This window comes from Mobula hypostoma, chromosome 2 (genome assembly GCF_963921235.1).
Source record: "Mobula hypostoma chromosome 2, sMobHyp1.1, whole genome shotgun sequence".
Classification (NCBI taxonomy): Eukaryota; Metazoa; Chordata; class Chondrichthyes; order Myliobatiformes; family Myliobatidae; genus Mobula; species Mobula hypostoma.
The window spans coordinates 12,354,494-12,382,177 of NC_086098.1; the positions used below are offsets into that span (position 1 = coordinate 12,354,494).

General features: G+C 39.3%; 2 protein-coding genes across 4 annotated transcripts in view; one reads left to right on the plus strand and one right to left on the minus strand.

Annotated features, from left to right (window-relative positions):
- LOC134338043 (collagen alpha-1(X) chain-like) overlaps positions 1 to 4,333 on the plus strand; it is a 54,213-nt gene extending 49,880 nt beyond the window's left edge. For all 3 annotated transcript variants that reach the window (XM_063033567.1, XM_063033581.1, XM_063033576.1), the window contains one exon: positions 1,482 to 4,333. In XM_063033567.1, coding sequence (XP_062889637.1) covers positions 1,482 to 3,316 — 1,835 coding nt within the window. In that variant the 3' untranslated portion in view covers positions 3,317 to 4,333. The remainder of the gene's footprint in view (positions 1 to 1,481) is intronic.
- Positions 1 to 27,684, minus strand: part of nt5dc1 (5'-nucleotidase domain containing 1) — a 665,771-nt gene that overhangs the window by 557,098 nt on the left and 80,989 nt on the right. The window lies entirely within an intron of this gene.

A 27,684-nucleotide genomic window follows, 5' to 3' on the forward strand; every position in this document is an offset into this window, starting at 1 on the left:
TGTACATTAGATTAGATTCAACTTTATTGTCATTGTGCCAATTACAGATACAAAGCAAAGAACAGTGTTATTTACAAAATAACTGTGAATAAAAAGTAAGTGCTACAGCACACAAATATAAAAGTACTGAGACAGTACAATATGGGTGCAATACTGCTTAGCGCTGTTCAGCAGGGTTACAGCCTCAGGGAAGAAGCTCTTCCTGTGCCTGCTGGTGCGGGAGCGGAGGCTCCTGTAGCGCCTACCAGATGGGAGGAGAGTAAAAAGTCCATGGTCAGGGTGAGATGCATCCTTGATAATGCTTTTCGCACTGCCCAGGCAGCATTAACAGTAGATTTTCTCAATGGTGAGCAACTGGGTGCCGATAGTCCGCTGGGCAGTTTTCACCACACGCTGGAGTGTTTTGCAGTCCGATACGGGACAATTGCCATACCACACTGAGATGCAATTGGTGAATATGCTCTCAATGGTACAGCGGTAAAAATCCATCAGTATCCTGGGACAGAGGTGAGCTTTCTTGATGCTCCACAGCAAATAAAGGCGCTGTTGCGCCTTTTTGATCAGGATGGAGGAGTTCAGGGACCAGGTGAGATCCTCAGAAATGTAGACACCAAGGAATTTGAAGCTTGATACACGCTCCACTACAGCTCTGTTAACGTAGAAGGGGACGTGAGTGTGGCTCCTAGCATGCCTGAAGTCCACAATGACCTCCTTGGTCTTCTGGGTGTTAAGGGCCAGGTTGCTGTCGGCACACCAGGCAGCCAGGTGCTGGATCCCATCCCTGCAGGCCGTCTCGTCATCTCCTCTGATCAGGTCAACACCGTGGTGTTGTCTGCGAACTTGATTATGGAAGTAGAACCATGTACAGGAACGCAGTCATAGGTGAAAAGGGAGTACATGATTTTAATTCCTAATTGAGGTATGCTCCTAGGAGAATAAAGACCATAAATTTGGTCAGAAACCAAGTACATCAAATAATTTTATACCAGATGAATGTAATAGAATAGCTTACAAACCCACAGAGTCTTGGAAATGGCGTTAATGGGGATTATCAGCAAGGCATCTCACTCCTCAGTCTCTATATAGGGGATGCAGCTCAAAACACATTCTATTTTAACTTTATTAATACTTGTTACATAACTGTGAAGGTAAAACCTAACCCCCTTTCCCACTTGGTTAAAGTAAATTTAAAAACCAACAAACACACCAAAATGTATGGTTAACTTGTAAGACGCCAACCAAAGATGGTTTCTTATTAAGTACTTCAACACTAAAAAGTTTGTTAGACTACTTGCATCTATACTTACTTGCATCATGTCCTACTCATCCTTACTAAATTGAATTCACTTCAGCAGCAAACACAGACATTTTCATTAAAAATACTTTATATGGCACACAGAGGCAAGTACAGAAAAACACGCACAATTTAGTAACAGTGTTCCAACACGTTAATCTAAGTGGACTTTATTTCTTTTTAACAGAAGAACAAGATGGAGAGCCAGGACCACCTGGCCCACCTGGGCCACCTGGTCCACCAGGATACCCAGGAAAGCCAGGATTTGGGCTACCAGGGCATCCTGGTAAACCTGGGCCACCAGGGCCACAAGGATTATCAGCTGTTGGAAAACCAGGCCATCCAGGAGAAGCAGGAAGGCCAGGTGTGCCAGGAACTCCTGGACGAAAAGGGGAAAAGGGATCCCCAGGGAAGCAAGGACCAAGAGGGCCTCCAGGACCGAGTGGACCTCCTGGACCAGCTGGGTTATCTGTCATTGGTAAACCAGGTGCTAAAGGAGAACCAGGTCAACCAGGAACACTTGGATTTCCTGGAAGAAAAGGGAACCCAGGATATCCAGGTCAACCTGGGCCAAAAGGGGACAAGGGTATTGGAAGTCCAGGGCAACCTGGTGATAAGGGTCCTCCTGGACCACGAGGTCCACCAGGTCTACCTGGACCACAAGGTAAAGGACACCCAGGACTGCCTGGTCCTAAAGGTGAACCAGGTCACAAGGGTGAAAAAGGATCACCAGGAGAGTCAGGAAGGCCAGGAAAACCAGGCCAAAATGGTCCACCCGGACCACCTGGAAAACAAGAGATTGGAAAACCTGGAGCAAGAGGACCTCCAGGAATTCCTGGGAAGAAAGGCCACCCTGGTCTACAAGGCTTGCCAGGTACACCTGGAGTGCCAGGCTTAGGAAAACCAGGACTGCCAGGACTAAAAGGACATCCAGGTTTACCTGGTGAAGCTGGAAAACCAGGAGAGAAAGGACAGCATGGCTCACCTGGAAAACCTGGACCACGAGGTTTGATAGGACCATCAGGGCCACCAGGACTAAAAGGCCCAAAAGGTCCATCTGGTGCAGTTGGTGCACCAGGAGAAAAGGGTCATCCAGGAATGATGGGTCCAAAAGGGCAGGCAGGCTCAAAAGGTGAGCCAGGATCAACTGGTGAGCGAGGACCTCCAGGGCCCCCCGGAAAACCAGGATCAAAAGGTGATAAAGGACTACCAGGTCCAGAGGGTAAAAAGGGTGATAAAGGACTTATTGGACCACGTGGAAAGCCAGGCAGTGCAGGTAGAATAGGGCCTCAAGGACCTCAAGGTCATCCTGGTGAACCTGGAAAGAAAGGACTTACAGGAACACCCGGCCCAAAAGGCTTAATTGGGCTTCCAGGCTCTCCAGGGCATCCAGGAGTAAAAGGAGATCCAGGGGTTCCAGGAACACAAGGTTCTCCAGGGCCCCCAGGTAAATTTAATGGAAAAGTCACTGAAGGGCCACAAGGTCCACCTGGACCAAAAGGAGCAAGTGGGCCACCAGGCAGTCCAGGACTTCCTGGTCCAGCAGGCCCACCTGGTGAAATTATTATGCACACTGGAAAATATTTAGGCTATCATGGCTATATCAACTCAGGTGATGTAGTGAATCCTGTTCCAGCATTTACTGCCATTCTTTCTCATCCATTTCATTCAACAGGTGAACCAATAGTCTTTGACAAAATATTGATCAATTCAAATAACAACTATAATCCATCAAATGGAATTTTTACATGTGAAATAACAGGCATCTACCAATTTTTTTATCACGTACATGTCAAGGAGGCAAACGTTTGGGTTGGATTATATAAAAACAATGAACCTGTAATGTATACATATGATGAATATTCACCACAATATGTTGATCATGCCTCAGGAACTGCCATTTTACATTTAAATGATGGTGACAAAGTGTATGTAAAACTACCAACAAAGAAGTCTAATGGCTTATATTCTTCTGAGTATATGTATTCATCTTTTACTGGATTGTTAATTACACCATCATGATGCATGTCAGTCTTAAGAGGCAAAGCTGTGAGTCTATATCTGACACAGTCAGATGACATTGTAGGGTAAATTTATGAAAGCGACATAAATACCCAAAGAATGTCAAACCAAGAAATCATTGCAGTATTTTTAAAGGACAGGCATGCATTCCAGGGAACCAATCATCCCTATAAAGATCAAAATAATATATTCGCTGACAGCATGACAATTTATTTCTAATTTGTGTGCACAAGTTATGAAGAAAAAATATGATCATTTGAGAAATATAGTATCAAAAGTTATATGCCTTCATGAACTTTCATTTTTTTAAATTTAATGTTCTAACACTGATCATGTTTATGGCATAATTCAACATGACTGTTTAAGAACAGGATAATTTTGTTAATATCTTTGCAAATGACATCAATACAAAAAACACTTTTTCTAGGTACGTAATACTAGCCTTTGTATTGCATTTACATTTCAACTGCAACATTGGCGAAATTAAGTTCTGTAAATCTGGAAGTTTAACATCAGCTTTCAGGACACCATCAGGATAAGCCTAAGGTTCTGAATTTCCATTTCAGTGACTCAACTCTTCTGTACAACTGTTACGACACTACAGCCTTATAAAATGTCTCAAAGTTTCTCTCATTGTAATCCACCTAAAATAGTTTGCAATATTTATTATTTGTAATTTAATGCTTGAAATTCTTAGAACTTTGGGGATTAAATTATGTTGTACAATTTTCACATTTTAGTGTATTACTATTATTTCTGCAAAACAATAAACAACCTGAACAATACTATGATTCAATTGTTCCATTTATATCTTTTCTGTTCAACATTAAAGCAAACACGAAAAGAAAACAGTGACAATTCTTCATAGTAAAATTGTAATAATGCTCCTAAAAGAATAAACAAAAGATTTTTACACAATATTGCTAACACCTTCAATAAGCATTTTTTAAAGTCATGGCGTAAGCAAACACACAGCATGCAAAAGAATTCCTAGAAGCATCGTTATCCACAATTAATTTTATAAACAGACATGTAGACCTCGATCCCAGATAAGCCAAGGCGTATAAAAACATTTCCAGATGACACACAAGAGTTCGCCATGCAATCAGCGACCAGATCCCCTCCGTACGTCACAACTGAGTTCCCGTAATGACAACCAATCAACTGCTTGATAAGTATATAAAAGCCAAGCATTCGAAGGACATATCACAAGTGAGCAGCACACTGATGACGTTTCTTCATTTGGTGACGAAATGTTTACGAATGGATTGCCAAGATCAGAGAACAACTCAACCTAACCATCAACCACCTGAGCTACACATTTTCCATGTTATTTCCATATTTCATAGTGCTTATAACTGACTGAATAGAATATATATTCCATGAGTTGAACTAGGAGTAGTGTTAGTCCAAATAAGTGATGGATCAAAGAATTAAAGCAAGTGTACCTAAAGTGATACAATATGCTTGGGTAAACATACATTTCTGACTTGCAGACAGTTCTTTGGCAGGGAACCCTTACATAACCTGGATACTGCCTATGCTACCAGACTGAAGTGACCCCAGGAAGTTTGGTATTGTTTTTGAACTACATGATTTCTTGATTTTACAAACTTTTAAATTTACAAATCCTGGGCAAGTTGCTTATCTTGGGCAATTTGTTCATACTAAATAGTATAAATAACTAGCCTATATCCACAAAAATAATCAAAGACACCACATAGATCTGAAACATCTTTTCCATGCACAAATTGGTGAAAACATTGAATATCACATGATGATGTATTTAAGAATCTTTATTGGAATACTGAACCTTAAGTAATAGACTTTAATACAGCTCCCAATCAAATTAATTAAAAAAATAAAATAAACAAAATACTTCAATCATTTCTGCATGTCTTTCTAATGAATGTAACTTATTATGCATATTCATTATAAGCAACAAAGCCATGTGTCCAGCAGTTTCATGGATAATACTTTGCTGTTACCATGGGTATTTCAATTTTTAATAGTCTATTGCTCCGCTTTGCAGTTAACATGCTGCATGTATAAAATTATTGGACAATCTCCTGCAATGTCAAATTCACAGAGAGCAGCTTTTAAGAAAATTTGAGCCCAGATGAAATTAGCCTCCATTTGCAACAATTTTTAGCCAGATTATTTGCCCATTGACAGCACTTAAATGCTTTAAATAATGAAATAAATAAATGGAAAGCCGAAAATTATGTTAAAGCAACAGAGTTCCACAGTCAGCTACAACAGAAATAAAAAATGAAATAGGCAAAAACATTCCATAAAAGATGAGAAAAGTAATACTTGCCTACTTTTACCCATTTTTCTGTCTATCATTATGTATTGCAATGCACCGCTGCCACAAAGGCAACAGATTTCACGACATATGCTGGTGATATTAAACCTGATTCTGTTCTGGTTCTGGTACGATATTTAACACATTTCTTTGTCCAACTTTCACGCACCATATAAAGTTCTAATAAAAACAATCATTAAGAGTTTTGAAGCTGTACACATTCAAACTAGCCCAATATAAAATTCAAGCTAATGGAGATCATATGAATTATTATCTTATGCTTGATTACATAAAGTAATTTAAATGCAATTTCAAGAAAGATAAATTGTTTCTGAATGGGTGAACTGCCATCTTGTTGGGTCCCATTCCAACTTTTGCTACATGCTACACTTTACAGCTAAGCAATTATTTTGTAATACATTTCTAATGCATGTTTAATTTATCAATAATTATTGCCCTGATACTGACACCCAATTTCCACAACCAGCACTTCCACAATGATTGAAACAGAGAACACATCCAAAGATGACCAAGTGAACAAGATTGAATGAAAATGAAAGAACAGGACATCAATGTAAGGAGGACACACAAGACTGGATTACTAGATGCTAATCACCAAGGGGTGGAATGCATGTGCAAGTGAAAGATAATTTTATTTTCATGAGAACATATGGAAAAAATGAGAAGTAAAAGAAAAATCCATTGTGTTAAGTACCCTCCTTAATATCCCACCTTACATAGATCATACATTGTTCAGTAAATGTGAAATCCCAATAGATTTGAAATGATGTTCACAGAAGAAGATCACATTGAACCGCTACTGAAGTTTTTTGATCATTAGCTTTCTAGCAACTCAATTAGAACCACAGAGTAATGGGACAAAAAACAAATCACTCCAAATGAAACAGGATATGATGTTATATATTGCAATGTACTGCTGCTACAACATATGCCAGTGATATTATATCTGATTCTGCTTCTGAACTGGTCTTCCAAAATCAACCTTTCCTTTTTTTTTGGTCTTACAGGAGTCCCTTTTGTTGAAAGATGGATGATATTGGGTGGTCTCTGGGCTGCCTCCATTGCATTATTCTGGAGAAATCAGGTTATTCACTATGTTTGTAACCATACCTCCTTCCTCTGTTATTCATGTTGTCTAACCATTCTCTCAGAGACGTTCACTACATTCTAAACATCAACTTGTGCAACATAGAAACAGAAGATATAGATAATTCATACCTTTGACATTGTAGGGAAAGTGGAACATTTTGGGATGGCAATTAAGAGATAGAAACGTAGAACATAGAAAACCTACAGCACAATACAGGCACTTTGGCCCACAAAGCTGTGCCGAACATGTCCTTACCTGAGAAATTACCTAGGGTTACCCATAGCCCTCTATTTTTCTGAGCTCCATGTATCAATCCAGGAGTCCCTATCGTATCCACCTCCACCACCGTCACTGGCAGCCCATTCCATGCACTCACCATTCTCTGTGTAAAAAACTTACCCGACATCTCCTCTGTACCTACTTCCAAGCACCTTAAAACTGTGCCCTCTCGTGCTAGCCATTTCAGCCCTGGGAAAAAGCCTCTGACTATCCAAAAGTTCAATGTCTCTCATTATCTTGTACACTTCTGTCAGGTCACCTCTTATCCTCCATTGCTCCAAGGAGAAAAGGCCAAGTTCATTCAACCTATTCTCATAATGCATGCTCCCCAATCCAGGCAACATCCTTGTAAATCTCCTCTGCACCCTTTCATTGGTTTCCACATCCTTCCTATGGTGAGGCGACCAGAACTGAGCACGGTACTCCAAGTGGGGTCTGATCAGGGTCCTATATAGCTGCAACATTACATCTTGGCTCCTAAACTCAATCCCGCAAATGATGAAGGCCAATGCATCATATGCTTCCTTAACCACAGAGTCAACCTGCACAGCAACTTTGAGTACCCACTGGACTCGGACTCCAAGATCCCTCTGATCCTCCACATTGCCAAGAGTCTTACCATTAATACTATATTCTGTCATATTTGACCTACCAAAATGAACCACCCACACTTATCTGGGTTGAACTCCATCTGCCACTTCTCAGCCCAGTTTTGCATCCTATCAATGTCCTGCTGTAACCTCTGACAGCCCTCTACACTATCCACAACACCTCCAATCTTTGTGTCATCAGCAAATTTATGAACCCAATCTTTGCCTAATCTTTTTACAAACTCTCACATCCTTGCTGTGTACAAACATATTTTCTGCTGTTTTATCAGTTTTTTTTAAATTTTGGTTTATTATATGCTTTGTACTTCTCTGCAAGAGACAAGTTAATTTGCACTATTTGTAAACATTCAAATCAGTCCTTCATGACCAAGCACAAGATTTATCACTCTCTGTAGTTTTTTCTTTATTAAAGTAGGATTTTCTGTACTTGACATAAAGGTACTATTTTTCAACGATTCTACCTTTGGTTTTAAGATCAGTATCACTACCACTTCAAAGGCCTGGATATATCAAACAGTTAATGCAAGACTGAAATCATGTCGGTCTTCTACAGACCAATTTAAAATTTTGATAATGTGTTTTTTGCTATAGTCCATAAATTAACCGATTTATTTTGGTTTCACACTCAATAGTGTTAGATTTAAACTACCTAAATCTGTGTACTAATTATGTACATCTGGAGCTTCTCACATTCCTCCTGACTGATTTGTTTCTCTCCAAATGATGTTCTAGGTTCATGATGGAGTTTTGGCTGTTGCGCTGGTGACCATGAACTTAATTTGTGCTTTTGATTTGACTTTCACATGATAATGAAGATGCCTAGGCATTTAATTATTTTGTGTACTACTTGCTACTCTGTGATGAAAATCATAATTAAAAGGTTACACAGTGATACATACCTTTTTTACATTCTATTAAATAATAGTCAGTCAATTATGCATTATCTTAAATTATTTAATTATTCAAATACTCTCCAGAAACTAAATAAAATTAACTGCTAACAACAGGAATTCTGCAGATGCTGGAAATTCAAACAACACACATAAAAGTTGCTGGTGAACACAGCAGGCCAGGCAGCATCCGTAGGAAGAGGTGCAGTCGACGTTTCAGGCCGAGACCCTTCGTCAGGACTCCTGATGAAGGGTTTCGGCCTGAAACGTCGACTGCACCTCTTCCTACGGATGCTGCCTGGCCTGCTGCGTTCACCAGCAACTTTTATGAAAATTAACTGCTAAGTACCTTGTTTAGTTTATTTTGAGGCAAATTCAAGTCTGGAAATTTGAGAGGAAATGAAATGTTAAGTTACAGAGTAATGTGATCAGACTACAAGTAATGCACACTCAAAGAACACAATATATTTTTAAATAGAATGACACTTCAGAAAAAATTAGATTTCAGTTCACCAAATCTAGCTTAACCTCTCCAAACAGTACTAATTCCCTTTTAAACTAACTAAACTAAAGGCATCCATTAGTCTTGTGAGACCATGGATCTGCGCCTGGAAAGTCTTCACTCTCCAGGGCGCAGGCCTGGGCAAGGTTGTATGGAAGACCAGCAGTTGCCCATGCTGCAAGTCACAGTTTGAGGATAAAGGGGAAGCCTTTTAGGACCGAGATGAGGAAAAACTTCTTCACACAGAGTGTGGTGGATCTGTGGAATTCTCTGCCACAGGAAACAGTTGAGGCCAGTTCATTGGCTATATTTAAGAGGGAGTTAGATATGGCCCTTGTGGCTAAAGGGATCAGGGGGTATGGAGGGAAGGCTGGTACAGGGTTCTGAGTTGGATGATCAGCCATGATCATACTGAATGGCGGTGCAGGCTCGAAAGGCCGAATGGCCTACTCCTGCACCTATTTTCTATGTTTCTATGTTTCTCCCCTCTCCACCACACCAATGTTGTCCAAGGGAAGGGCATTAGGATCCATACAGCTTGGCACCAGTGTCGTCGCAGAGCACTGTGGGATTAAGTGCCAACACGTTCCCTCAGCTGGGGCTCGAACTCACGACCTTCAGGTCACTAGTCCAATGCCTTAACCACTTGGCCACGTGCCCACACAAATTCCCTTTTACTGCTTGGCCAAAGTCAGATAACATTCCAGTGTTAGGCAATATAAGAACAATCCAGATCACTGTTCTTATCTGCCTTCAGATTTAAATGCCACTTCCACAAAAACGCCTTTTGCATACCTATAAGGAAAACCTATTCCACACTAAATTTGCCCCTTTCAAGCCAATATTGGCTTTGGTTAACTCGTGAATTAATTTTCCTCTGGTCTGACTTCCACCTTTTAATGATTTCTTTCCGAACTTCTGCTGCCACCAGAATATTTTCAGTTCCCATTTCCAACCTTATGGTGACCAGGTCCCAAAAAGGCAGGGGTTCCCAACCTGCAGTCCACAGACCTCTCAGTTAATGGTAGGGGTCCGGCCATTAAAATGGTTGGGAACCCCTGCTCCACCATTCTTTTTTCTAGTTTAATGTGTTTTATCTTCTCTCACTTAGATCTAATTAACATGGTACATGTATTGCTCATTAAATAACAGACCCATCATCCAATGGCCTCGATTATGGACTTGGCCCACTAATCCATTGGAGATTGCCAATGGAGAAATTAACCAGCATCAGATCGGGGCATAAGTACGTTCCAATGAGGTAGGGAAAGGATGGTAGGGTACAGGAACCGTGGTGTACAAAGGCTGTTGTAAATCTATTCAAGGAGAAAAGAAGAGCTTACAAAAGGTTCAAAAAACTAAAAGATCATCTAGAAGGTTTTAAGACTGGCAGGAAGGATCTTAAGAATGAAATTAGGAGAGCCAAAGGGGCCATGAGAAGGCCTTGGCGGACAGGATTAAAGAAAACCCCAAGGCATTCTAGAAGTATGTGAAGAGCAAGAGGATAAGATGTGAGAGAATAGGACCAATCAAGTGTGGTAAAGTGTGTGTGGAGGAGATAGCAGAGATACTTAATGAATACTTTGCTTCAGTATTCACTACAGAAAAGGACCTTGGCAATTGTAGGGATGACTTACAGCGGACTAAAAGGCCTGAGCATGTAGATATTAAGGAAGAGGATGTGCTAGAGCTTCTGGAAAGCATCAAGTTGGATAAGTCATCGGGACCGGACAGGATGTACCCCAGGCTACTGTGGGAGGTAAGGGAGGAGATTACTGAGCCTCTGGCGAAGATCTTTGCCTCATCAGTGGGGATGGGAGAGGTTCTGGAGGATTGGAGGGTTGCGGACGTTGTTCCATTATTCAATAAAGGGAGTAGAGACAGCCCAGGAAATTATAGACCAGTGAGTCTTACTTCAGTGGTTGGTAAGTTGATGGAGAAGATCCTGACAGGAAGGATTTATGAACATTTGGAGAGGCATAATATGATTAGGAATAGTCAGCATGGCTTTGTCAAAAGCACGTCATGGCTTACGAGCTGGATGAATGTTTTGAGGGTGTGACTAAACACATTCATAAAGGTAGAGCCGTACATGTAGTGTATATGGATTTCAGCAAGGCATTTGCTAAGGTACCCCATGCAAGCTTATTGAGAAAGTAAGGAGGCATGCGATCAAAGGTGACATTGCTTTATGGATCCAGAACTGGCTTGCCCACAAAAGGCAAAGAGTGGTTGTAGACAGGTCATATTCTGCATGGAGGTCGGTGACCAGTGGTGTGCCTCAATGATCTGTTCTGGGACCCCTACTCTTCGTGATTTTTATAAATGACCTGGGTGAGGAAGTGGAGGGATGGGTTAGTAAATTTGCTGGTGACACAAAGATTGGGGGTGCTGTGGATAGTGTGGAGGGCTGTCAGAGGTTACAGCGGGAGATTGATAGGATGCAAAACTGGGCTGAGAAGTGGCAGGTGGAGTTCAACCCAGAAATGTGTGAGGTGGTTCATTTTGGTAGGGCAAATATTATGGCAGAATATAGTATTATTGGTAAGACTCTTGGCAGTTGGAGGATCAGAGGGATCTTGGGGTCCGAGTCCATTGGGCACTCAAAGCTGCTGCACAGATTGACTCTGTGGTTAAGAAGGCATATGGTGCATTGGCCTTCATCAATCGTGGAATCGAGTTTAGGAGCCAAGAGGAAATGTTGCAGCTATACAGGACCCTGATCAGACCCTATTTGGAGTACTGTTCTCAGTTCTGGTCGCCTCACTACAGGAAGGATGTGGAAACCATAGAAAGGGTGCAGAGGAGATTTACAAGAACGATGCCTGGATTGGGAATACGTTGAGTGAACTCCTTGGAACTCCTTTTCTCCTTGAAATGACAGAGGATGAGAGGTGACCTGAAAGAGGTGTACAAGATGATGAAAGGCATTGATCACATGGATAGTCAGAGGCTTCTTCTCAGGGCTGAAGTGGCTAGCACAAGAGGGAACAGTTTTAAGGTGCTTGGAAGCAGGTACAGAGGAGATGTCAGGAGTGATGGTATGGGCTGCTGGCGACAGTGGTGGAGGTGGATACAGTAGGATCTTTTAAGAGACTCCTGGATAGGTACATGGAGCTTAGAAAAATAGGGTTTAGAAAAATATGGGTTACCCTAGGTAATTTCTATGGTAAGGACATGTTCGGCACAGCTTTGCGGGCTAAAAAGCCTGTATTGTGCTGTAGGTTTTTCTATGTTTCTATGTTCCAGGTCAACACAATCTATCCAGATGGATTGGCCAAGCAAACTTTAATGCACCTCTCACATTCATTTAAGTTATATTGTAGTAGGAAAAAAACAAACCAGAGTTGGAAATGTGAACCATATAAATCATTAATGATGAGAGGAACCAGAAAATTACCAGTGAGCATCCACTAACAATTTTTAAAAGAATAATGAAGTGTAAACCTATCAATAAAATAACAGAGGTAATACAAGTGCATTAATTGATTTATTATGTTATTAGTTTTCTTGATATTTTACATCAAAAATGCAGAAAGATTTGTCAGGATGGTGCCCCAATTAGAGAACATGTTTGAGGCTGAGTGATCTTCAGAGCAAAGGAAAATGAGAGGCAATTTGATAGAGATATATAAGATTAGAAGAAGCATAGATAGAGTGAACAGTCAGAGCCTCTTTTCCAGGGTGGTTAATATCAGAGGGCATAGTGAATGATGGAAAAGTTTAGAGGAGATTACACACACAGAGATTGTTAAGCACCTGGACTGCACTGCTGGGGGTGATGGTAAAGGCTGGTACCACAGGGACATTTAGGAGACTCTTAGATATAGTAGATATATAGACGAAAGAACACAAGAGTGTTATGGACTATGTAGGAGGGAAAGGATAGATTGATCATTAAAGGTCCACACAACATTGTGGGCCAAAAGCCCATACTCTACTGGTGTTTATGTTCTATGTTCTTAAATTTCTTTCTTTTTGTAATTTATTTTTATTATTTTTTTATTGAATTTCATCATCAAACAAACATTTCCATAAAATGTATTTCAGATACTGTACATATATATCATATAATCGTATTTGTCACAAATCTCCACACAATATTTATCTGAGGTATACATTTGTAGAAAGAAGAAAGAACAGACAATCGAAAGAAGAAAACTAAGTACAGAGCAGGGTGTGTTTTTTTTTAACAACATATTCATCGACTTGTGAGAATAAAATCAGGCCTATGAGGTGTTATGCAGTTAAACTATTTTTCCAGTATGAATAAAATTGTTCCAACTTATGATTAATAGATGCTGTTATCTTCTCTATTATATAAATGTTATTTGTGTGTAAGCTTGTGGGTCATTTTGACTTTAGGTAATGGAATAGAAAACCAGGCAGCAAACCTGGTACCACCCACTTTCCACTATTCCAAAATCAAAATGACCTTATTGAGGGGATAAATGAGTGGGCAGACAAAGCATCCCTTCAACATGTACTTGCTGCAGATTATATTTGTGTCAAAGTCAAAGTTTTGATAAAATAAAATTTGAGTCTTTGCAAAAAAAAAAATTACTGGACAATCCTTACAACTTTTCAATTAAACATTTTCTTTCCATTAAGCTATTAAAATGTATCAAGTTGAAAGGCAAAGATGAAGATAAAGACATATTCAGAGAAAAGCACATCATGATGCATGTCAACAAACCAGTTACAAATACTGAATCCAATGTGTGCAGAGATCTCTTAGAAAAATTCTAAAATAATAAAGCCAGATATTAGACTATCCAGCAGATTACTAAAACCAAGTTTATAATTGCTGCCACAATGCTCTCTGAGAGATTGTGCTGTGTACAAATTTGTTGCTGTATCTCCTTTATTGCAACATTGACCACAACACTTAAAATGATGGTCTGCAAAGCATTCTGATCCTTCAAACCTTAAGCAATGAATTACATCATAATCACTAGCCTCCATACTTTCCAGGACATCTTCAAGGAGTGATGCCTCAAAAAAAGGCAGCATCCATTATTAAGGACTCCCTGCCCTGTTCTCATTCCTACCATCTGGAAGGAAGTACAGTAGCATGGATGCACACACACAATGATTCAGGAACAGTTCTTTCCCCTCTGCCATCCATTTCTGAATGAACATTAAACTCATGAACACTACATCATTACATTTTTTAAGTATTATATATTTAATACTTGAGGCATGTAGTCAGAGGCTTTTTCTCCGGACTGAAATGGCTAGCACAAGAGGGCATAGTTTTAAGGTGCTTAGAAGTAGGTACAGAGGAGATGTCAGGGGTAAGTTTTTTTATGTAGAGAGTGGTGAGTGCATGGAATAGACTGCCAGTGACGGTGGTGGAGGCGGATACGATAGGGTCTTTTAAGAGACTCCTGGATAGGTACATGGAGCTTCGAAAAATAGAGGGCTATGGGTAAGCCTAGGTAACTTCTAAGGTAAGGACATGTTCGGCACAGCTTTATGTATTGCAATGTACTGCGGCTACAAAGTCAACAAATTTCATTACATATGCCAGTGATATTAAAACTGATTCTGATACTAACCCAAACACATTTCTACAGTGGGCTAAAACTTGATAGAACTAAAGGAGAAGATGAAATAAATTAAATATAACATCTTTAAACATAAAAAAACTAATAAAAAAGGAATGGCAGTGTACCTTTGCACCTGTACGGGGAATTTCAGTCAGATTTCTAGTCAATCATAATTAAAATAATGAGCCAATTAAATGATTTACAGAAGTTCTCACCGTTATAAAAGGAGGAAAGAAATTATGACTTGCTGCATGAGCTACAAGTGGCTGCTATTGCACTGTAGAAAAATGGTTGTTGAAACAACCTACAAGCTCTTAAAAGACATTATTTATAAATACAGTTATTCTTTCAAATAGCACAAAATTTCACAAGCATTAAATTTAAGAAGTATTTTTAAAATGTATGTGAAACTTCCTCTGCATCTTAATTTCATGAAGTGTAGTACATATAATATTTAAATAAATTGCAAAATATTTAACGAGTTAAATGGAGCTTTTTAACTTTGCTGTTTGCAATCAGAATATTGAATGTGATTGGGTGCACAGGCTGTTTGATGTCAACATTGTAAATTGATGACTAGTGTTTCTTCGGAACTGGTACCCAATTACCACTGTTACCTGGGAATATGAAATCATACCAATCTCCCTGATAAACCTTTCGTTGCAGTTTTCATCAAGGTTAGAAGCGAGTGCTGTCGTTCACTGTTGAATGCAGTCCATGTCAAATCTCTCACATTATAATAGCAGTATAATTTGCCAAAAGCTGCATGCCAGAAGTTAGAGTTGAAAAGTCGTGAACAGAAATGAGAAAAGGCAATAGCAACCTTTTGTGTGCACGCTACAGGTTACACATACACAAACATTATAATCAACCTCCCTTTGCCAAAAGGAAAAAATAACACTTACAGTGTAATTAAGCAATTTTGAAAACTTGGGAATTATAACAGAAAAGATCTTCCTGTATTGTAAAGCATCATTATGTAACACAAATAGCAGCATTACAAAAAAAGAAAAGCAGCCAACTGAAAAACACGGGAAACGGAAGACTACAACACGATAATAACATCTCATTACTCCAGTACACCAACAATACAGTCCATTCCAAATGAAATGAATATATATCATCTCTAAGCACATCCTGTCTTACTTTGAAGAAAGGTAGCATATCTTTTATATTCTTTTTTAAAGTCATCCAGATAATATGCTTTAGCCCTCAACTTTCTGATTATCAATTATTTTGCAGTTACATTATCTTTAGAGCAAACTGAGAAACGGGCAGAAATTGATATATTAGACTTTGGTTTCAAATACTTTTTCCTCTTCTCTGCAGTTACCTTTCCTGATACCTTTGTTTAACTAGCAGAAGCAGAGTTACAATGCAAAGTTAATAACTGATGGAATCATGCCACTAAAGAATGAATGACAAAATTAGAATAGTACTTTATTTCTGTGTGAAAAAAGCCTCACTAATCCAGGTTTAAAATCAATATTTTTACTGCTTCCCAAAATAGTTAAAAATGATCTGCCCCCTATTTGGATGATAAACTAACTGCACGAGAGAGATACTAATCCTTAAGATGGCAAGGAAGCTCTAACCACAAGCAACCACAAGGCTGACCTCACCTTCAAGAAATACATGTAAACATAAAATTCATAATTAGCACTTATGTTTTGAAAAGGAGGAGTTAAAAGATTTCAGTTGTCCAAAACTAAGGTCTCCCATATATAAATACATGACATTCTGCTTAAAAGTCACATCTTCATCACCCATTGCAGAGATCAATCACCAGGGAAAACTGGACTGAAGCAAGGTTCTGAAATCTAAATTATGCTGGTACGTTCGAACTTCATTTTATGCTACTGTTTACTTGGAGTACCAGGATGCAAAAAGATCAATTTCTGTGTGCATATGTTGAGATTAACATACGAATTAGTCTGGTTGCTAGCACACCGCATCAAGTGCATCAGTGCGGGTTGCACGTGGTCATACAGCTCAGCTGTAGGGTGCAGAAGTATATTGGTAAAGTAACATTTCCAGCATTTACATATTATCTGAGTGCAAGTGAGACCTTTCAGAATATCTTAAAAGCTTTACAGCAAAATGTAAAGAAATAAGTGTTTTCTTAAATTGGTAAAGTATTCAGAATCAGATTTAATATTACCAGATGTTGTGAAATGTTTTATTATGCGGCAGCAGTATAATGCAATATATAATAATAAATTATTACAGTAAATATATATATTAAAAAGTTAAATCAAACAAGTTATGCATAAAGAGAAAAAAGTGAAGTAGTGTTCATGGGTTCGATGTCTATTCAGAAATCAAACAGCAGAGGGGAAGGAGCTCTTCCTGAATCATTGTGCTTTCAGGCTCCTGTACCTCTTCTCTGATGGTAGCAATGAGAAGAGGGCACGTCCTGGGTGATGGAGGTCCTTTATAAAGGATGCCGCCTTTTTGAGGCATCGCTCCTTAAAGATGTTCTGGATGCTGGGGAGGCACATGATGGGGTTGAGTCCTCAATTTTCTGCAGCTTATTTCGATCTTGTGCGGCCCCCACCCCAATACCAGATGGTGATGCAGCCAGTTAGAATGCTCTCCATGCTACATCTGCAGAAATTTGCGAGTGTCTTTGGTGACTTACGAAATCTCCTCAAACTCCAAATGAAATATAGCTGCTGTCATGCCTTCTTTGTAATTGCATCAATATGTCAGAGCCAGGATAGGTTCTCAGAGATGTTGACATCCAGTAACTTGAAATTGCTCACCTTTCCATTTCTGCTCCCTTGATGAGGACTGGTGGGTGGACTCCCTTATCTTACCCTTTCTCAAGTCCACAATCAATTCTTTGGTCTTACTGACATTGACTGCAAGGTTGTTACTGCGACACCACTCAACAAGCTGATGCATGTTGCTCCTGTACGCCTTCTCATCACCATCTGAAATTTTGCCAATAATAGTTGCGTTGTCAGCAAATTTATGGATGGTATTTGAGCTGTTCCTAGCCACACAGTCATATGTGTAGAGAGAGTTGAGCAGTGGGCTAAGCACACATCCTTGAGGTGCACCAGTGTTGATTATCCAAGAGGTGGAGATTTTATTTACCTTGGCAGACTATGATGAGGAAGTTAAGGATCTAGTTGCAGAGGGAGGTAAAGAGGCCCAGGTTTTGGAAGATTTTGATCAGAACTGTAGGAATAACTGAGTTATAAGCTGAGCTGTAGTCAATTAACAGCAGCCTGATGTAACTATTACTATTGTCCAGGTGATCCAAGGCCATGTGAAGAGTCAATGAGATCACATCCGCTGTAGACCTATTGTGGCAATAGGCAAATTGTGGTGCGTCTATATCCTTGCTTACGCAGGAGTTGTTTCTAGCCATAGCCAATCTCTCAAAGCACTTCACCATAGATTTTAGGCTGAAAGATCTAATCAATTCTATTCAAGCTCAACTCCTGCAATTCTACTGAATATATTTAAATTACTCTGGACCTTGTTTTATTAATATTTGCAAAAACATTTATCAACTACAGATCTGATCTACAACCATGGTATCAAAACAAATTATTGTGCTTTTATTACTTCTCACCCTGACCTTGGCCTACGGAAAGGGCCACAAGACTCGCCAATGGAAAACCAACCAGGGTAAGCTTGAACTTAAGACAAATGATAGTTACACTAGTTCATAAAAGTCAAAGCTGAACAAGCTGGACATTATTATTTTGTCAATGACACATCTTAAACATTCAAAACTAAAATTTAGTTAACAAAAAAACAAAACTGTTCCACTACAACAGGTTCTCTACTCAATTCAAAAGTTCCTTTGTACAGTACATCCCTTGCAGATATTCTCCTGCTACTTTTCTTAAATCACTATCACCATTTGCCTTTCCTTACATGTGCAATGAAGATAAAGTATTCTTGAAATAGTTAACAAATCAAGAGGGACATGTAGACAAAGAAAATAAAGTTAATGTCTTGATTTAATGAACTTTTATCAGAGCTAATAATAAATAACTCCATATACTGGATTTCTGAAAACAGGTAATTATTTTTTTAAACTTTAATCTTTTTCATTCTTTACAGGTGGTACTTGACCTGGTGACAATTTTCAGCATTATATAATGACTTTAGACTTTCAGCTTCTGTAGTATTTTGCTTTTCTTTTACCATGGGCAGTATGTACATGCATTTTGTTCTCCAAGCATACATTATTCAACCAATTTTTTGATATGCAGAGTTATATGTACTTCATTTATATACATGCTATCCTGTAAATACATTATTATATACATAAGGCAACAATTTTCCACCACTTTACTATGAACACATACAGATTATTTGCCTGGGAAGACTGAATGTAACTTTTGTTTCATACTAACAGATACACTAGTGAAATTTAAGAGACTACTAGACAGGTATATGGAGGAATTTAAGGCGAGGAGGTATATGGGAGGCAGGGTTTGAGGGTCGGCACAACAATGTGGGCCGAAGGGCCTGTACTGTGCTGTACTATTCTATGTTCACCACACACATGTGAAACAGAAGTGGAAATATGAGCAGTGCTAAGGATGCAAAAAAAGATCAAATTCAGTGCCTGAAAAACAATATGGCAGCCAAAGTACAATGTGCAGAATGTAAAGTTATCCATTACAGTAGTAATAAACAGAAATATTTAAAACATTTGAACCTGAGATTGGGAATGGCTAACGATCAAGAACTGATCATCTTTCTACATAAGTTACTGAAAGCTAACTTGCCAGGGAGTCAGGCAATTCGGAAGCAAATGATTTAGAATCATGGAAAAGTACAGCACAGAAACAGGCCGTTCAGTCCATCCAGTCCACGCCGAGCCATTCAAACTGCCTACTCCCATTGACCTGCACCAGGGTCATTGCCCTCCATATCCTTACTATCCATATAATCTATCCAAACTTGCTTAAACATTGAAATCAATCTCGCACGCACTACTTGCACTGGCAGCTCATACCACACGCTTGAGTGAGAAGTTTCCCCTCATATTCCCCTTAAACTTTTCACATTTCACCTTTAACCCATGACCTCTAATTGTATTCACATCAAATCACAGTGGAAAAAGCATGCTTGTATCTCTACCCCTCATAATTTTGTTTAGCTGAATCAAATCTCCTCTCAATTTTCTACCTTCCAAGGAATAAAGTCCTAAACTATTCAGTCTTTCCTTTTAACTCAGGTCTTTATTGCAGTAGGATTTGAGTACAAAAGTAATTTATTCTCAAATTTATCTTTCTAAAATTATGTTCGACTTTGATGAGATCACACCTGAAATACTGCCAACAATTTTGATCTCCTTACCTTAAAAATGGATTTGCCTTCTAGCCAAGAGTATAGCAAAGGTACATCAGACTAGCTCCTGGAATTGTAAATGTATCATAAAAGATCAGATTAAGTAGTCTGAGTCTCTATTTAAAATAAAGGAGAGGAGGTGATCTTATAGAAACATAAAAATACAATGACGTCTCAGTAGGGCAGATACTGGGAGGATACCTTGACTCAAATTAGAACCAGGGGTCACGATCTTAAACCTCCTTACCAAAAAATGTCATGGAGTCTCAGTTATTGGTGGTATTCAAAAAACTGAGGTTGATGCATTCCTTATTAACAGATAGTAATGGAACAAAAGAAAATGGTAATGGGCAGAAGATTGATTAGCCATGATCGCATGAATGGCAGTGAGACTCACATGGCCAAATGCCCTACTTTTAGTCCTATTTCTTATGTTCCCATGTTTGTACAGGCACTCAGCATTCTTTGGCATTAGATAGCCAGGATCAAAGATTCTACGTTATTGGTAAATATCAATTATCCTGGGATCCTTTACCCACTTAACTTATGGTAACTTTCATAAAGCAAATGCACATGTAAGAGTACGAGACAAAGATCACATGTGCAAGAAATCAGGAAGCACTTATAACAGGGGTTCCCAGCCTTTTTTAATGCCATGGACCCTTTACCATTAACTGAGGGGCCCATGGACCCCAAGTTGGGAACTCCAATTGGATTTATCCTCCTAAATACTTAAGAAGCCAGCATTATGCTTGCATTCTAGTTACACAGAAGAGTTATACATCACTGAATTTGGCTACATCTCACTCGCATTTTCCAAAGCCTAGCTTTTACATTTTGCAGTTAATGTTTTCAATGCTTGCCATCCTCCACAAACCCCACCACCAGAAATGTGAGAGTGAGCAAGTCTTATTTTATTATAAATCTATGATGCTTGAACTGGATACTAAGATGGTTCCCACAATTATTATACAGTATGATGCCTTTCTTTGCTCTAGCAAAACTACAAGAAAACTAGGAGTTAATATTATATTCTAATTAAATATTTATGAAGGTGCTGTATAAGATTTTAGCTTTAAAAATTTTTCAAACATACCAAATAACAAATTTTTGATTAATTTTAATATTTTATTTATTTTCTAAAATGGGGTGATTCAGATGGAAATGATTCAGGTGGAAGTGACTCGGGTGGAAATGACTCCGGTGGTAATGACTCCGGTGGAAGTGACTTGGGTGGAAACGACTCAGGGGGAAATGACTCGGGAGAAAGTGACTCGGGTGAAAATGAAACGAATGGAAATGACTGGGATGGAGATAATTCAAACAGCAACGAAGCAGGTAAGTTTGACTTGCGTTCTTTCAATCTTCATACAAATGCTGTATTATCTTTAAATGTATAAAATACTTCACTATTATAAACCACAGTGTGGATTTTGCAACTGCAACAAAATCAAAACTATCAATGTTAAACTATTAAACTAACATCAACTTAAGAGTTTCTGAGTTTGTATTTGTAGAATCCCAAAGCTGCTTCAGATAGTTAATGTCCCTCCATTGTCCGCATAGTTTTGCACCTTTCTCCAAAAAAACAAAAATGTTATGCTATTACGTGGGATACTAGTTTAATGTGAAAGTAAGCATTTTCCAGTGATATTAAACCAGAATCTGAAACATCTTGGTCATTTTTTTATCCCCAAAACTAATATTATGCACATAGAACACAATTCCCCATTTTCTATTTCCTTGGTTGATCAGGCAGTTTGACGACATCATCCCTGTTGAACACATGAAACAGTTTGAATAGACACCTAAAAGACATGGGAAACGCAGAAGTCGAAAACGCAAAGATTGACATTAGGAAGTCAGCACTGCCTCGCCTATTACAGTTTAATTCCTTTCTATCCTCAAACAGTAAAATAATTACAGATAGAAAACAAAACCAGATGTTCATTGTGGCCAATAAATGAACATTTCAGCCCTCAGGGCTGTGTACTAAGTCCCCTCCTTTACTCCCTGTATAATTATGACTGTGTCACCACCCATAGCTCTAATCTGCTAATTCAATTTGCCGGCGACACTACACTGATTGGCCTAATCTCAAACAATAATGAGGTGGTCTAAAGGGAAGCAGTCATCACCCTGACACAGTGGTGTCAAGAAAACAATCTCTCCCTCAACGTCGCAAAAACAAAGCAGCTGATTGTAGATTACAGGAGGAATGGAGACAGGCTAACCCCTAGTGACATCAATGATTTGGGGTTGAGAGGATAAACAGCTTTAAGTTCCTCGGCATCCACATCACCGAGGACCTCATGTGGTCTGTACACACCAGCTGTGTGGTGAAAAAGGCACAACAGCGCCTCTTTCACCTCGGACGGTTGAGGAAGTTTGGTACGGGCCCCTAAATCCTTAGAACTTTCTACAGGGTCACAGCTGAGAGCATGCTGACTGCCTGGTATGGGAACTATACCTCCTTAATTGCAGGACTCTGCAGAGAGTGGTGCGGACAGTTCAGCGTATCTATTGTTGTGAATTTCCCATCATTCAGGACATTTACAAAGACAGGTGTATAAAAAGGGCCCGAAGGATCATTGGGGACCTGAGTCACCCAAGCACAATCTATTCCAGCTGCTACCATTCGGAAAACAGTACTGCAGCATAAAAGCCAGGACCAACAGGCTCCGGGACAACTTCTTCCACCAGGCCATAAGACTGCTTAACTCACGCTGATTTGAGTGTATTTCTATGTTACATTGACTGTTCTATTTATTATAAATTATTATAAATTACTATGATTACACATTGCACATTTAGACGGAGACATAACGTAAAGATTTTTACTCCTCATGTACGTGAAGTATATCAGAAATAAATTCAATTCAATTCAAAATTCAAAAAAACTGATACGGCAATAATTGGCGCGGAAGTTTTCTTTTACAACAAAAAAAGAAATTCCGATGCAATTTTGCATATGTAGCCTAAACATACTGATTTCATATTAATGCTGATCAGGTAGAAAAACTAATGAAAGTGTGAGCAAAATAAAGCAGTAGATGTACAATTATTTTGTTGCTAGACACCAGCATGATGCCACAGTCAAAGAGTATGGAAACAGGCCCTGCAGACCAATTTGTCCCTACTGATCAAGATGCCCATCTAAGCTAGTCCTGTATGCCTGCATTTGGCCCACATCCCTCGAAACCAGGGATTCACAAACTTTTTATGCCACAGACCCCCACCATTAACCCAAAAGTCCTGCTCTAAATACTTCCTATCCACGTACATGTCTAAATGTACTTAATATGTAGTTATCGTACCTGGCTCAGCCACTTTCTCTAGCATTCCATTCCATAGGTACAGAGGAGATGTCAGGGGTAAGCTTTTTATGCAGAGAGTGGTGAGTGCGTGGAATGGGCTGCTGGCGACAATGGTGGAGGCGCATACAATAGGGTCTTTTAAGAAACTCCTGGACAGGTACATCAAGCTCAGAAAAATAGAGGGCTATGGGTAACCCTAGATAAGGGCATGTTCGGCACAGCTTTGTGGGCTGAAGGGCTTGTATTGTGCTGTAGGTTTTCTATGTTTCTATATACACATGCACCACTCTTTTGTGTGAAGTGACCCCTCGGGTTCCCTCCATACCTTAGAACTATAGGTTTCCCCCGCCATCCAAAGGTACAGCGTTCCTATGAAACGGTTCATAAGTCGAAATGTCATAAAGCGAAGAAGCAATTACCATTTATTTATATGGGAAAATTTTGTGAGTGTTTGCAGACCCAAAAATAACCTACCCAATCATGCCAAATAACACATAAAACCTAAAATAACAGTAACATATAGTAAAAGCAGGAATGATATGATAAATACACAGCCTATATAAAGTAGAAATACTTTTCCACAATCATTACTGTACTGTTCTCCGTAGCGAAAATCTCACGCAAGCGCCGTCGGCAGAAAATCTCATGCAAGCGCTGTTGGCAAAAACACGGTGCAAGCGCTCTCCAGTAACCTTTAAGCTATGAAGCTGCCAAATCATACCAAATAACACGTAAAAATACACAGCCTATGTAAAGTAGAAATAATGTATGTACAGTGTAGTATCATTTACCGGAATTGGTTCAGCGCCCAGCACACTGATGATGGTGTGTTAGACTGAGTCGTTGCAGGTTGGGTGGTGCAGTGGCCCCCACCCTCCAGGCCGCCGAGCGATACATTGCCGCGGAGCATGCAGGGGTGCAGCGGTAGCCGGGAGGCACACAGCACATCTTTAAGAAAAAAGCCGAAATAAACATGCTAATTAATTAGGTACCACCCGGCACGTAATTGTCGGCCCAGATCAGTGCCGATTTCCGATTGCGTCGTCTCTGATCTGGGCCGACATTTACGTATCGGGCAGCACCTAATTAATTAACTTGTCAGCTTGTCCTGACAAAGGGTTCCAGCCCGAAACGTTGACTGATCGTTTCCATGGATGCTGCCCGACCTGCTGAGTTCCTCCAGCATGTTGTGAGTGTTGCTTTGACCCCAGCATCTGCAGAGTATTTTGTGTTCTTAAAGATGTGCTGTGTGCCTCCTGGCTACCGCTGCATTCTCCGCGAATTGGTATCTGTCCGTGGCCTGGGTATTGGGGTGGTGGGACACTGGGGTGTCATCTCGTCGGTCTGTTTCCATTAGAGCAGGCAGCTCATCTTCTCCTATGACTGTCTGCCTCGATGTCGAAGGTCAAGGTTCATCGTCTGCTGTGGCTGATGCGGAAGGCTTGCTTGGCTGCTAAGCCTCGCGCATTTTTCTATCATACAGTTCTTTGTAAGGACTCAAACCATCCTGCAAATATCCCCTAAACCTAAGTATCCTTTCAAAATTAAAGTCGTACTTTATCGTTGCAGCGAAAATCTCATACAGTTGCTTCACGTTCAGTTCCTGGACGACTTCACTTTCAGTCCATTCGCTACTGCATTCAGTTTCAATTGTTATCCTTTCCTCTTCCAATTGCATCAGCTCTTCATCTATCAGTTTTTGGTCATGGGATGCCAAAACCTCTTCAACATCATGTTCGTCAGCTTCCACAAGCCAAACTCTCTTAGTCCTTACTTCGTTCACCACGATCGAAACGCTTAATTATGTCTAGTTTTACGCTAAGTGTATCACCCTTATGAGCTCTTTTAGGCTTTTCCAATACCTTAGAACTCATCTTGCAAACGGCTGCTCACAGGCACTTGTTAAAGCAATGCCGTTCCAAATCCGGGGGAGAGCGGCTGCTCAGGGCACGCGCTGCCTTTTATCGCGCGCTGCTTTTTCTTCGTAACAGTGAAAACACCTTCTGAAAGCGAAAACGGTACTAATGTAGGTCTGTTGTAACAGTGAGGTTTCGTAAAGCAAACGTTCGAAAAGCAGGGGACACCTGTATATCTTTTCATCACAAACACGAGGAAATCTGCAGATGCTGGAATTTCAAGCAACACACACAAAAGTTGCTGGTGAACGCAGCAGGCCAGGCAGCATCTCTAGGAAGAGGTACAATGTTTCGGGCTGACACCCTTTGTCAGGTCTCGGCCCAAAACGTTGACTGTACCTCTTCCTAGAGATGCTGCCTGGCCTGCTGCTTTCACCAGCAACTTTTGTGTATATCTTTTCATATTTGATTCCCTTTTCCTGAGGTTAAATCTGTGTACATTTTCTTATCCATGCCTATCATAATATTATAGATATCGAGAAGATCATCATCTCTCAGGCTCCTATGCTCCAAAGAATAAAGTCCTACCATACCCAACTACTCCCTATAATTAAGACCCTGGAATCCTGGCTAGATTCTTTGCACTCTTTCCACCTTAGTGGTATCTTACCTGAAACAGGGCAACAAAGACTGTACACAATTCCAGGTGCAGCCTCAGCAAAATCTTGTACAATGCCAGTGCCCTTAAAAACTCTACTAATGGTAACTGCAAACAGAAAATATTATATATTATTTGATTACTCAATGATTTCTTCAGACTTCCAAATGGTAAACAGGGTTCTTACTCTGACGTAGTCACAGGGAGATTTGGTTACTTATCAGGTTAAGCTGCTCCCACAGGATGAACAACAATAGAGGATAAACCTATTATCATCTACGTGGAAAGTAACACCAATTCTTTAATTATAATATATTATTCTTACTCTTTAATCAATTCCACACAACCATAATTGAAACACCCAGCAATTTAAATCACAATGCATATTAATTCTCCTTTTATATACATAACGTAAGATTCACCACTCTTTGGCTTTGGGAAAAGCAGTTCCTCCTCATCTCCATCCTAAATTTACTCCCCCAAACCTTGAGGGTATGTCCCCTAGTTCTAGTTTGAAACAACTTTCCTCCCTCTATCTTATCTATCCCCTTCATAATTTTATATGCTTCTACAAGAACTCCTCATTCTTCTGAATTCCAACAAGTACAGTCCCAGGCAATTCAATCTCTCCTCATAGTCTAACCCCCTCATGTCTGGAATGACTGCACAAATAAATTTATTTTTAATTAAAATCTGTAAAATTTAAGCTGCTCAGAAGGAAAGATAAATCATATTTATTCAAAATATTTAAACAACATATTTCTCAAAAACTTACTCCTCCACTGAAGAAAAAGATGGCCTTCATATTCTCTAAAGTTATGTGAATCTTCATTTAATGTGGGAAATCAGAAGTAGGATGACAAAGAAAAATTAAATTATGACTAAATCTTCAATGGTAACTTTGAGCTTTCTCAAAATCATGTTTAGTTTTGCATAGAATTACGAATAAAGACTTAACCATGGATATTCAAGAAAATATATTAATTTCTGTAAAATATTAAATACTATTCAACAATCTCACTCCACATGGAGAATTAATAGCAATCTTCCTTTCATATCCTTGGACTAGAGAAAAGGTAATTGAACTTCAGCTGTAACTGTAGGCACCAGTGGAGGCAAAAATAGACCAAAAGATTGGAATGAAAGGCTATATAAGAAAAAAGAAAGTTGTAGTCCTGTTACACTGCAAGGGAAAGAATCACAAAAATCGGAACACGATTGTGAGCAGAAAAAAACAACTGAACTACTGTAAGGACAAAATATAGCATGATTTTTAAATTAAACTTCTAAGTAACTGATACGATCTGCATTTGATTATTTAAAAGCAGCTTTATAAATAGAAGGCAAAATCACCAAATGAGGTAAAATAAAAGTAAACACTTCCTAAAAATAAATCGAGAGAAAAATTGGAGAAAATTATACGCAATGCTTGACAAAAACATTGAAAGAATATTTTTGCAAACATTATGTCTAATTAATGAAAAAAATTGAGGCTTTATGAGGCAAATTAATTTGGGAGTGAACTTTCATCAGGTAATAAAATTAATTTGCTACACCACTTACAAAATTTGAATAAAATGCAAGCCTTCACTAACCCTGACTTTTAACAATATCGCTAAGTACTTTTCATAATCTGCTTGATATCCAGTTTACAATTGCATGCAGACCTGTAGTTTTTTTAATCAATCATTTTGATTGACAGCAAAATATTCTTTAATGCACTGGATGGCAAACAACATTCAATATAAACAGCCTGAAATTAAATTTCATGAGCTAAATGGGTGAGGTAGCAAAAGTAGAATCTAGATTAAATTAGTTGACACCCATAACAAAAAGGTGAGAATTTATTGCTGGGCATGGTTTTTGTTAGAAGAATTTACTCAGCTATACTGAAGCCAATGGAAGAGAGCATCATCAGGAGAACAAGCTTTGCTGAGGAATGCTATGGATAGGTGTGTGAAA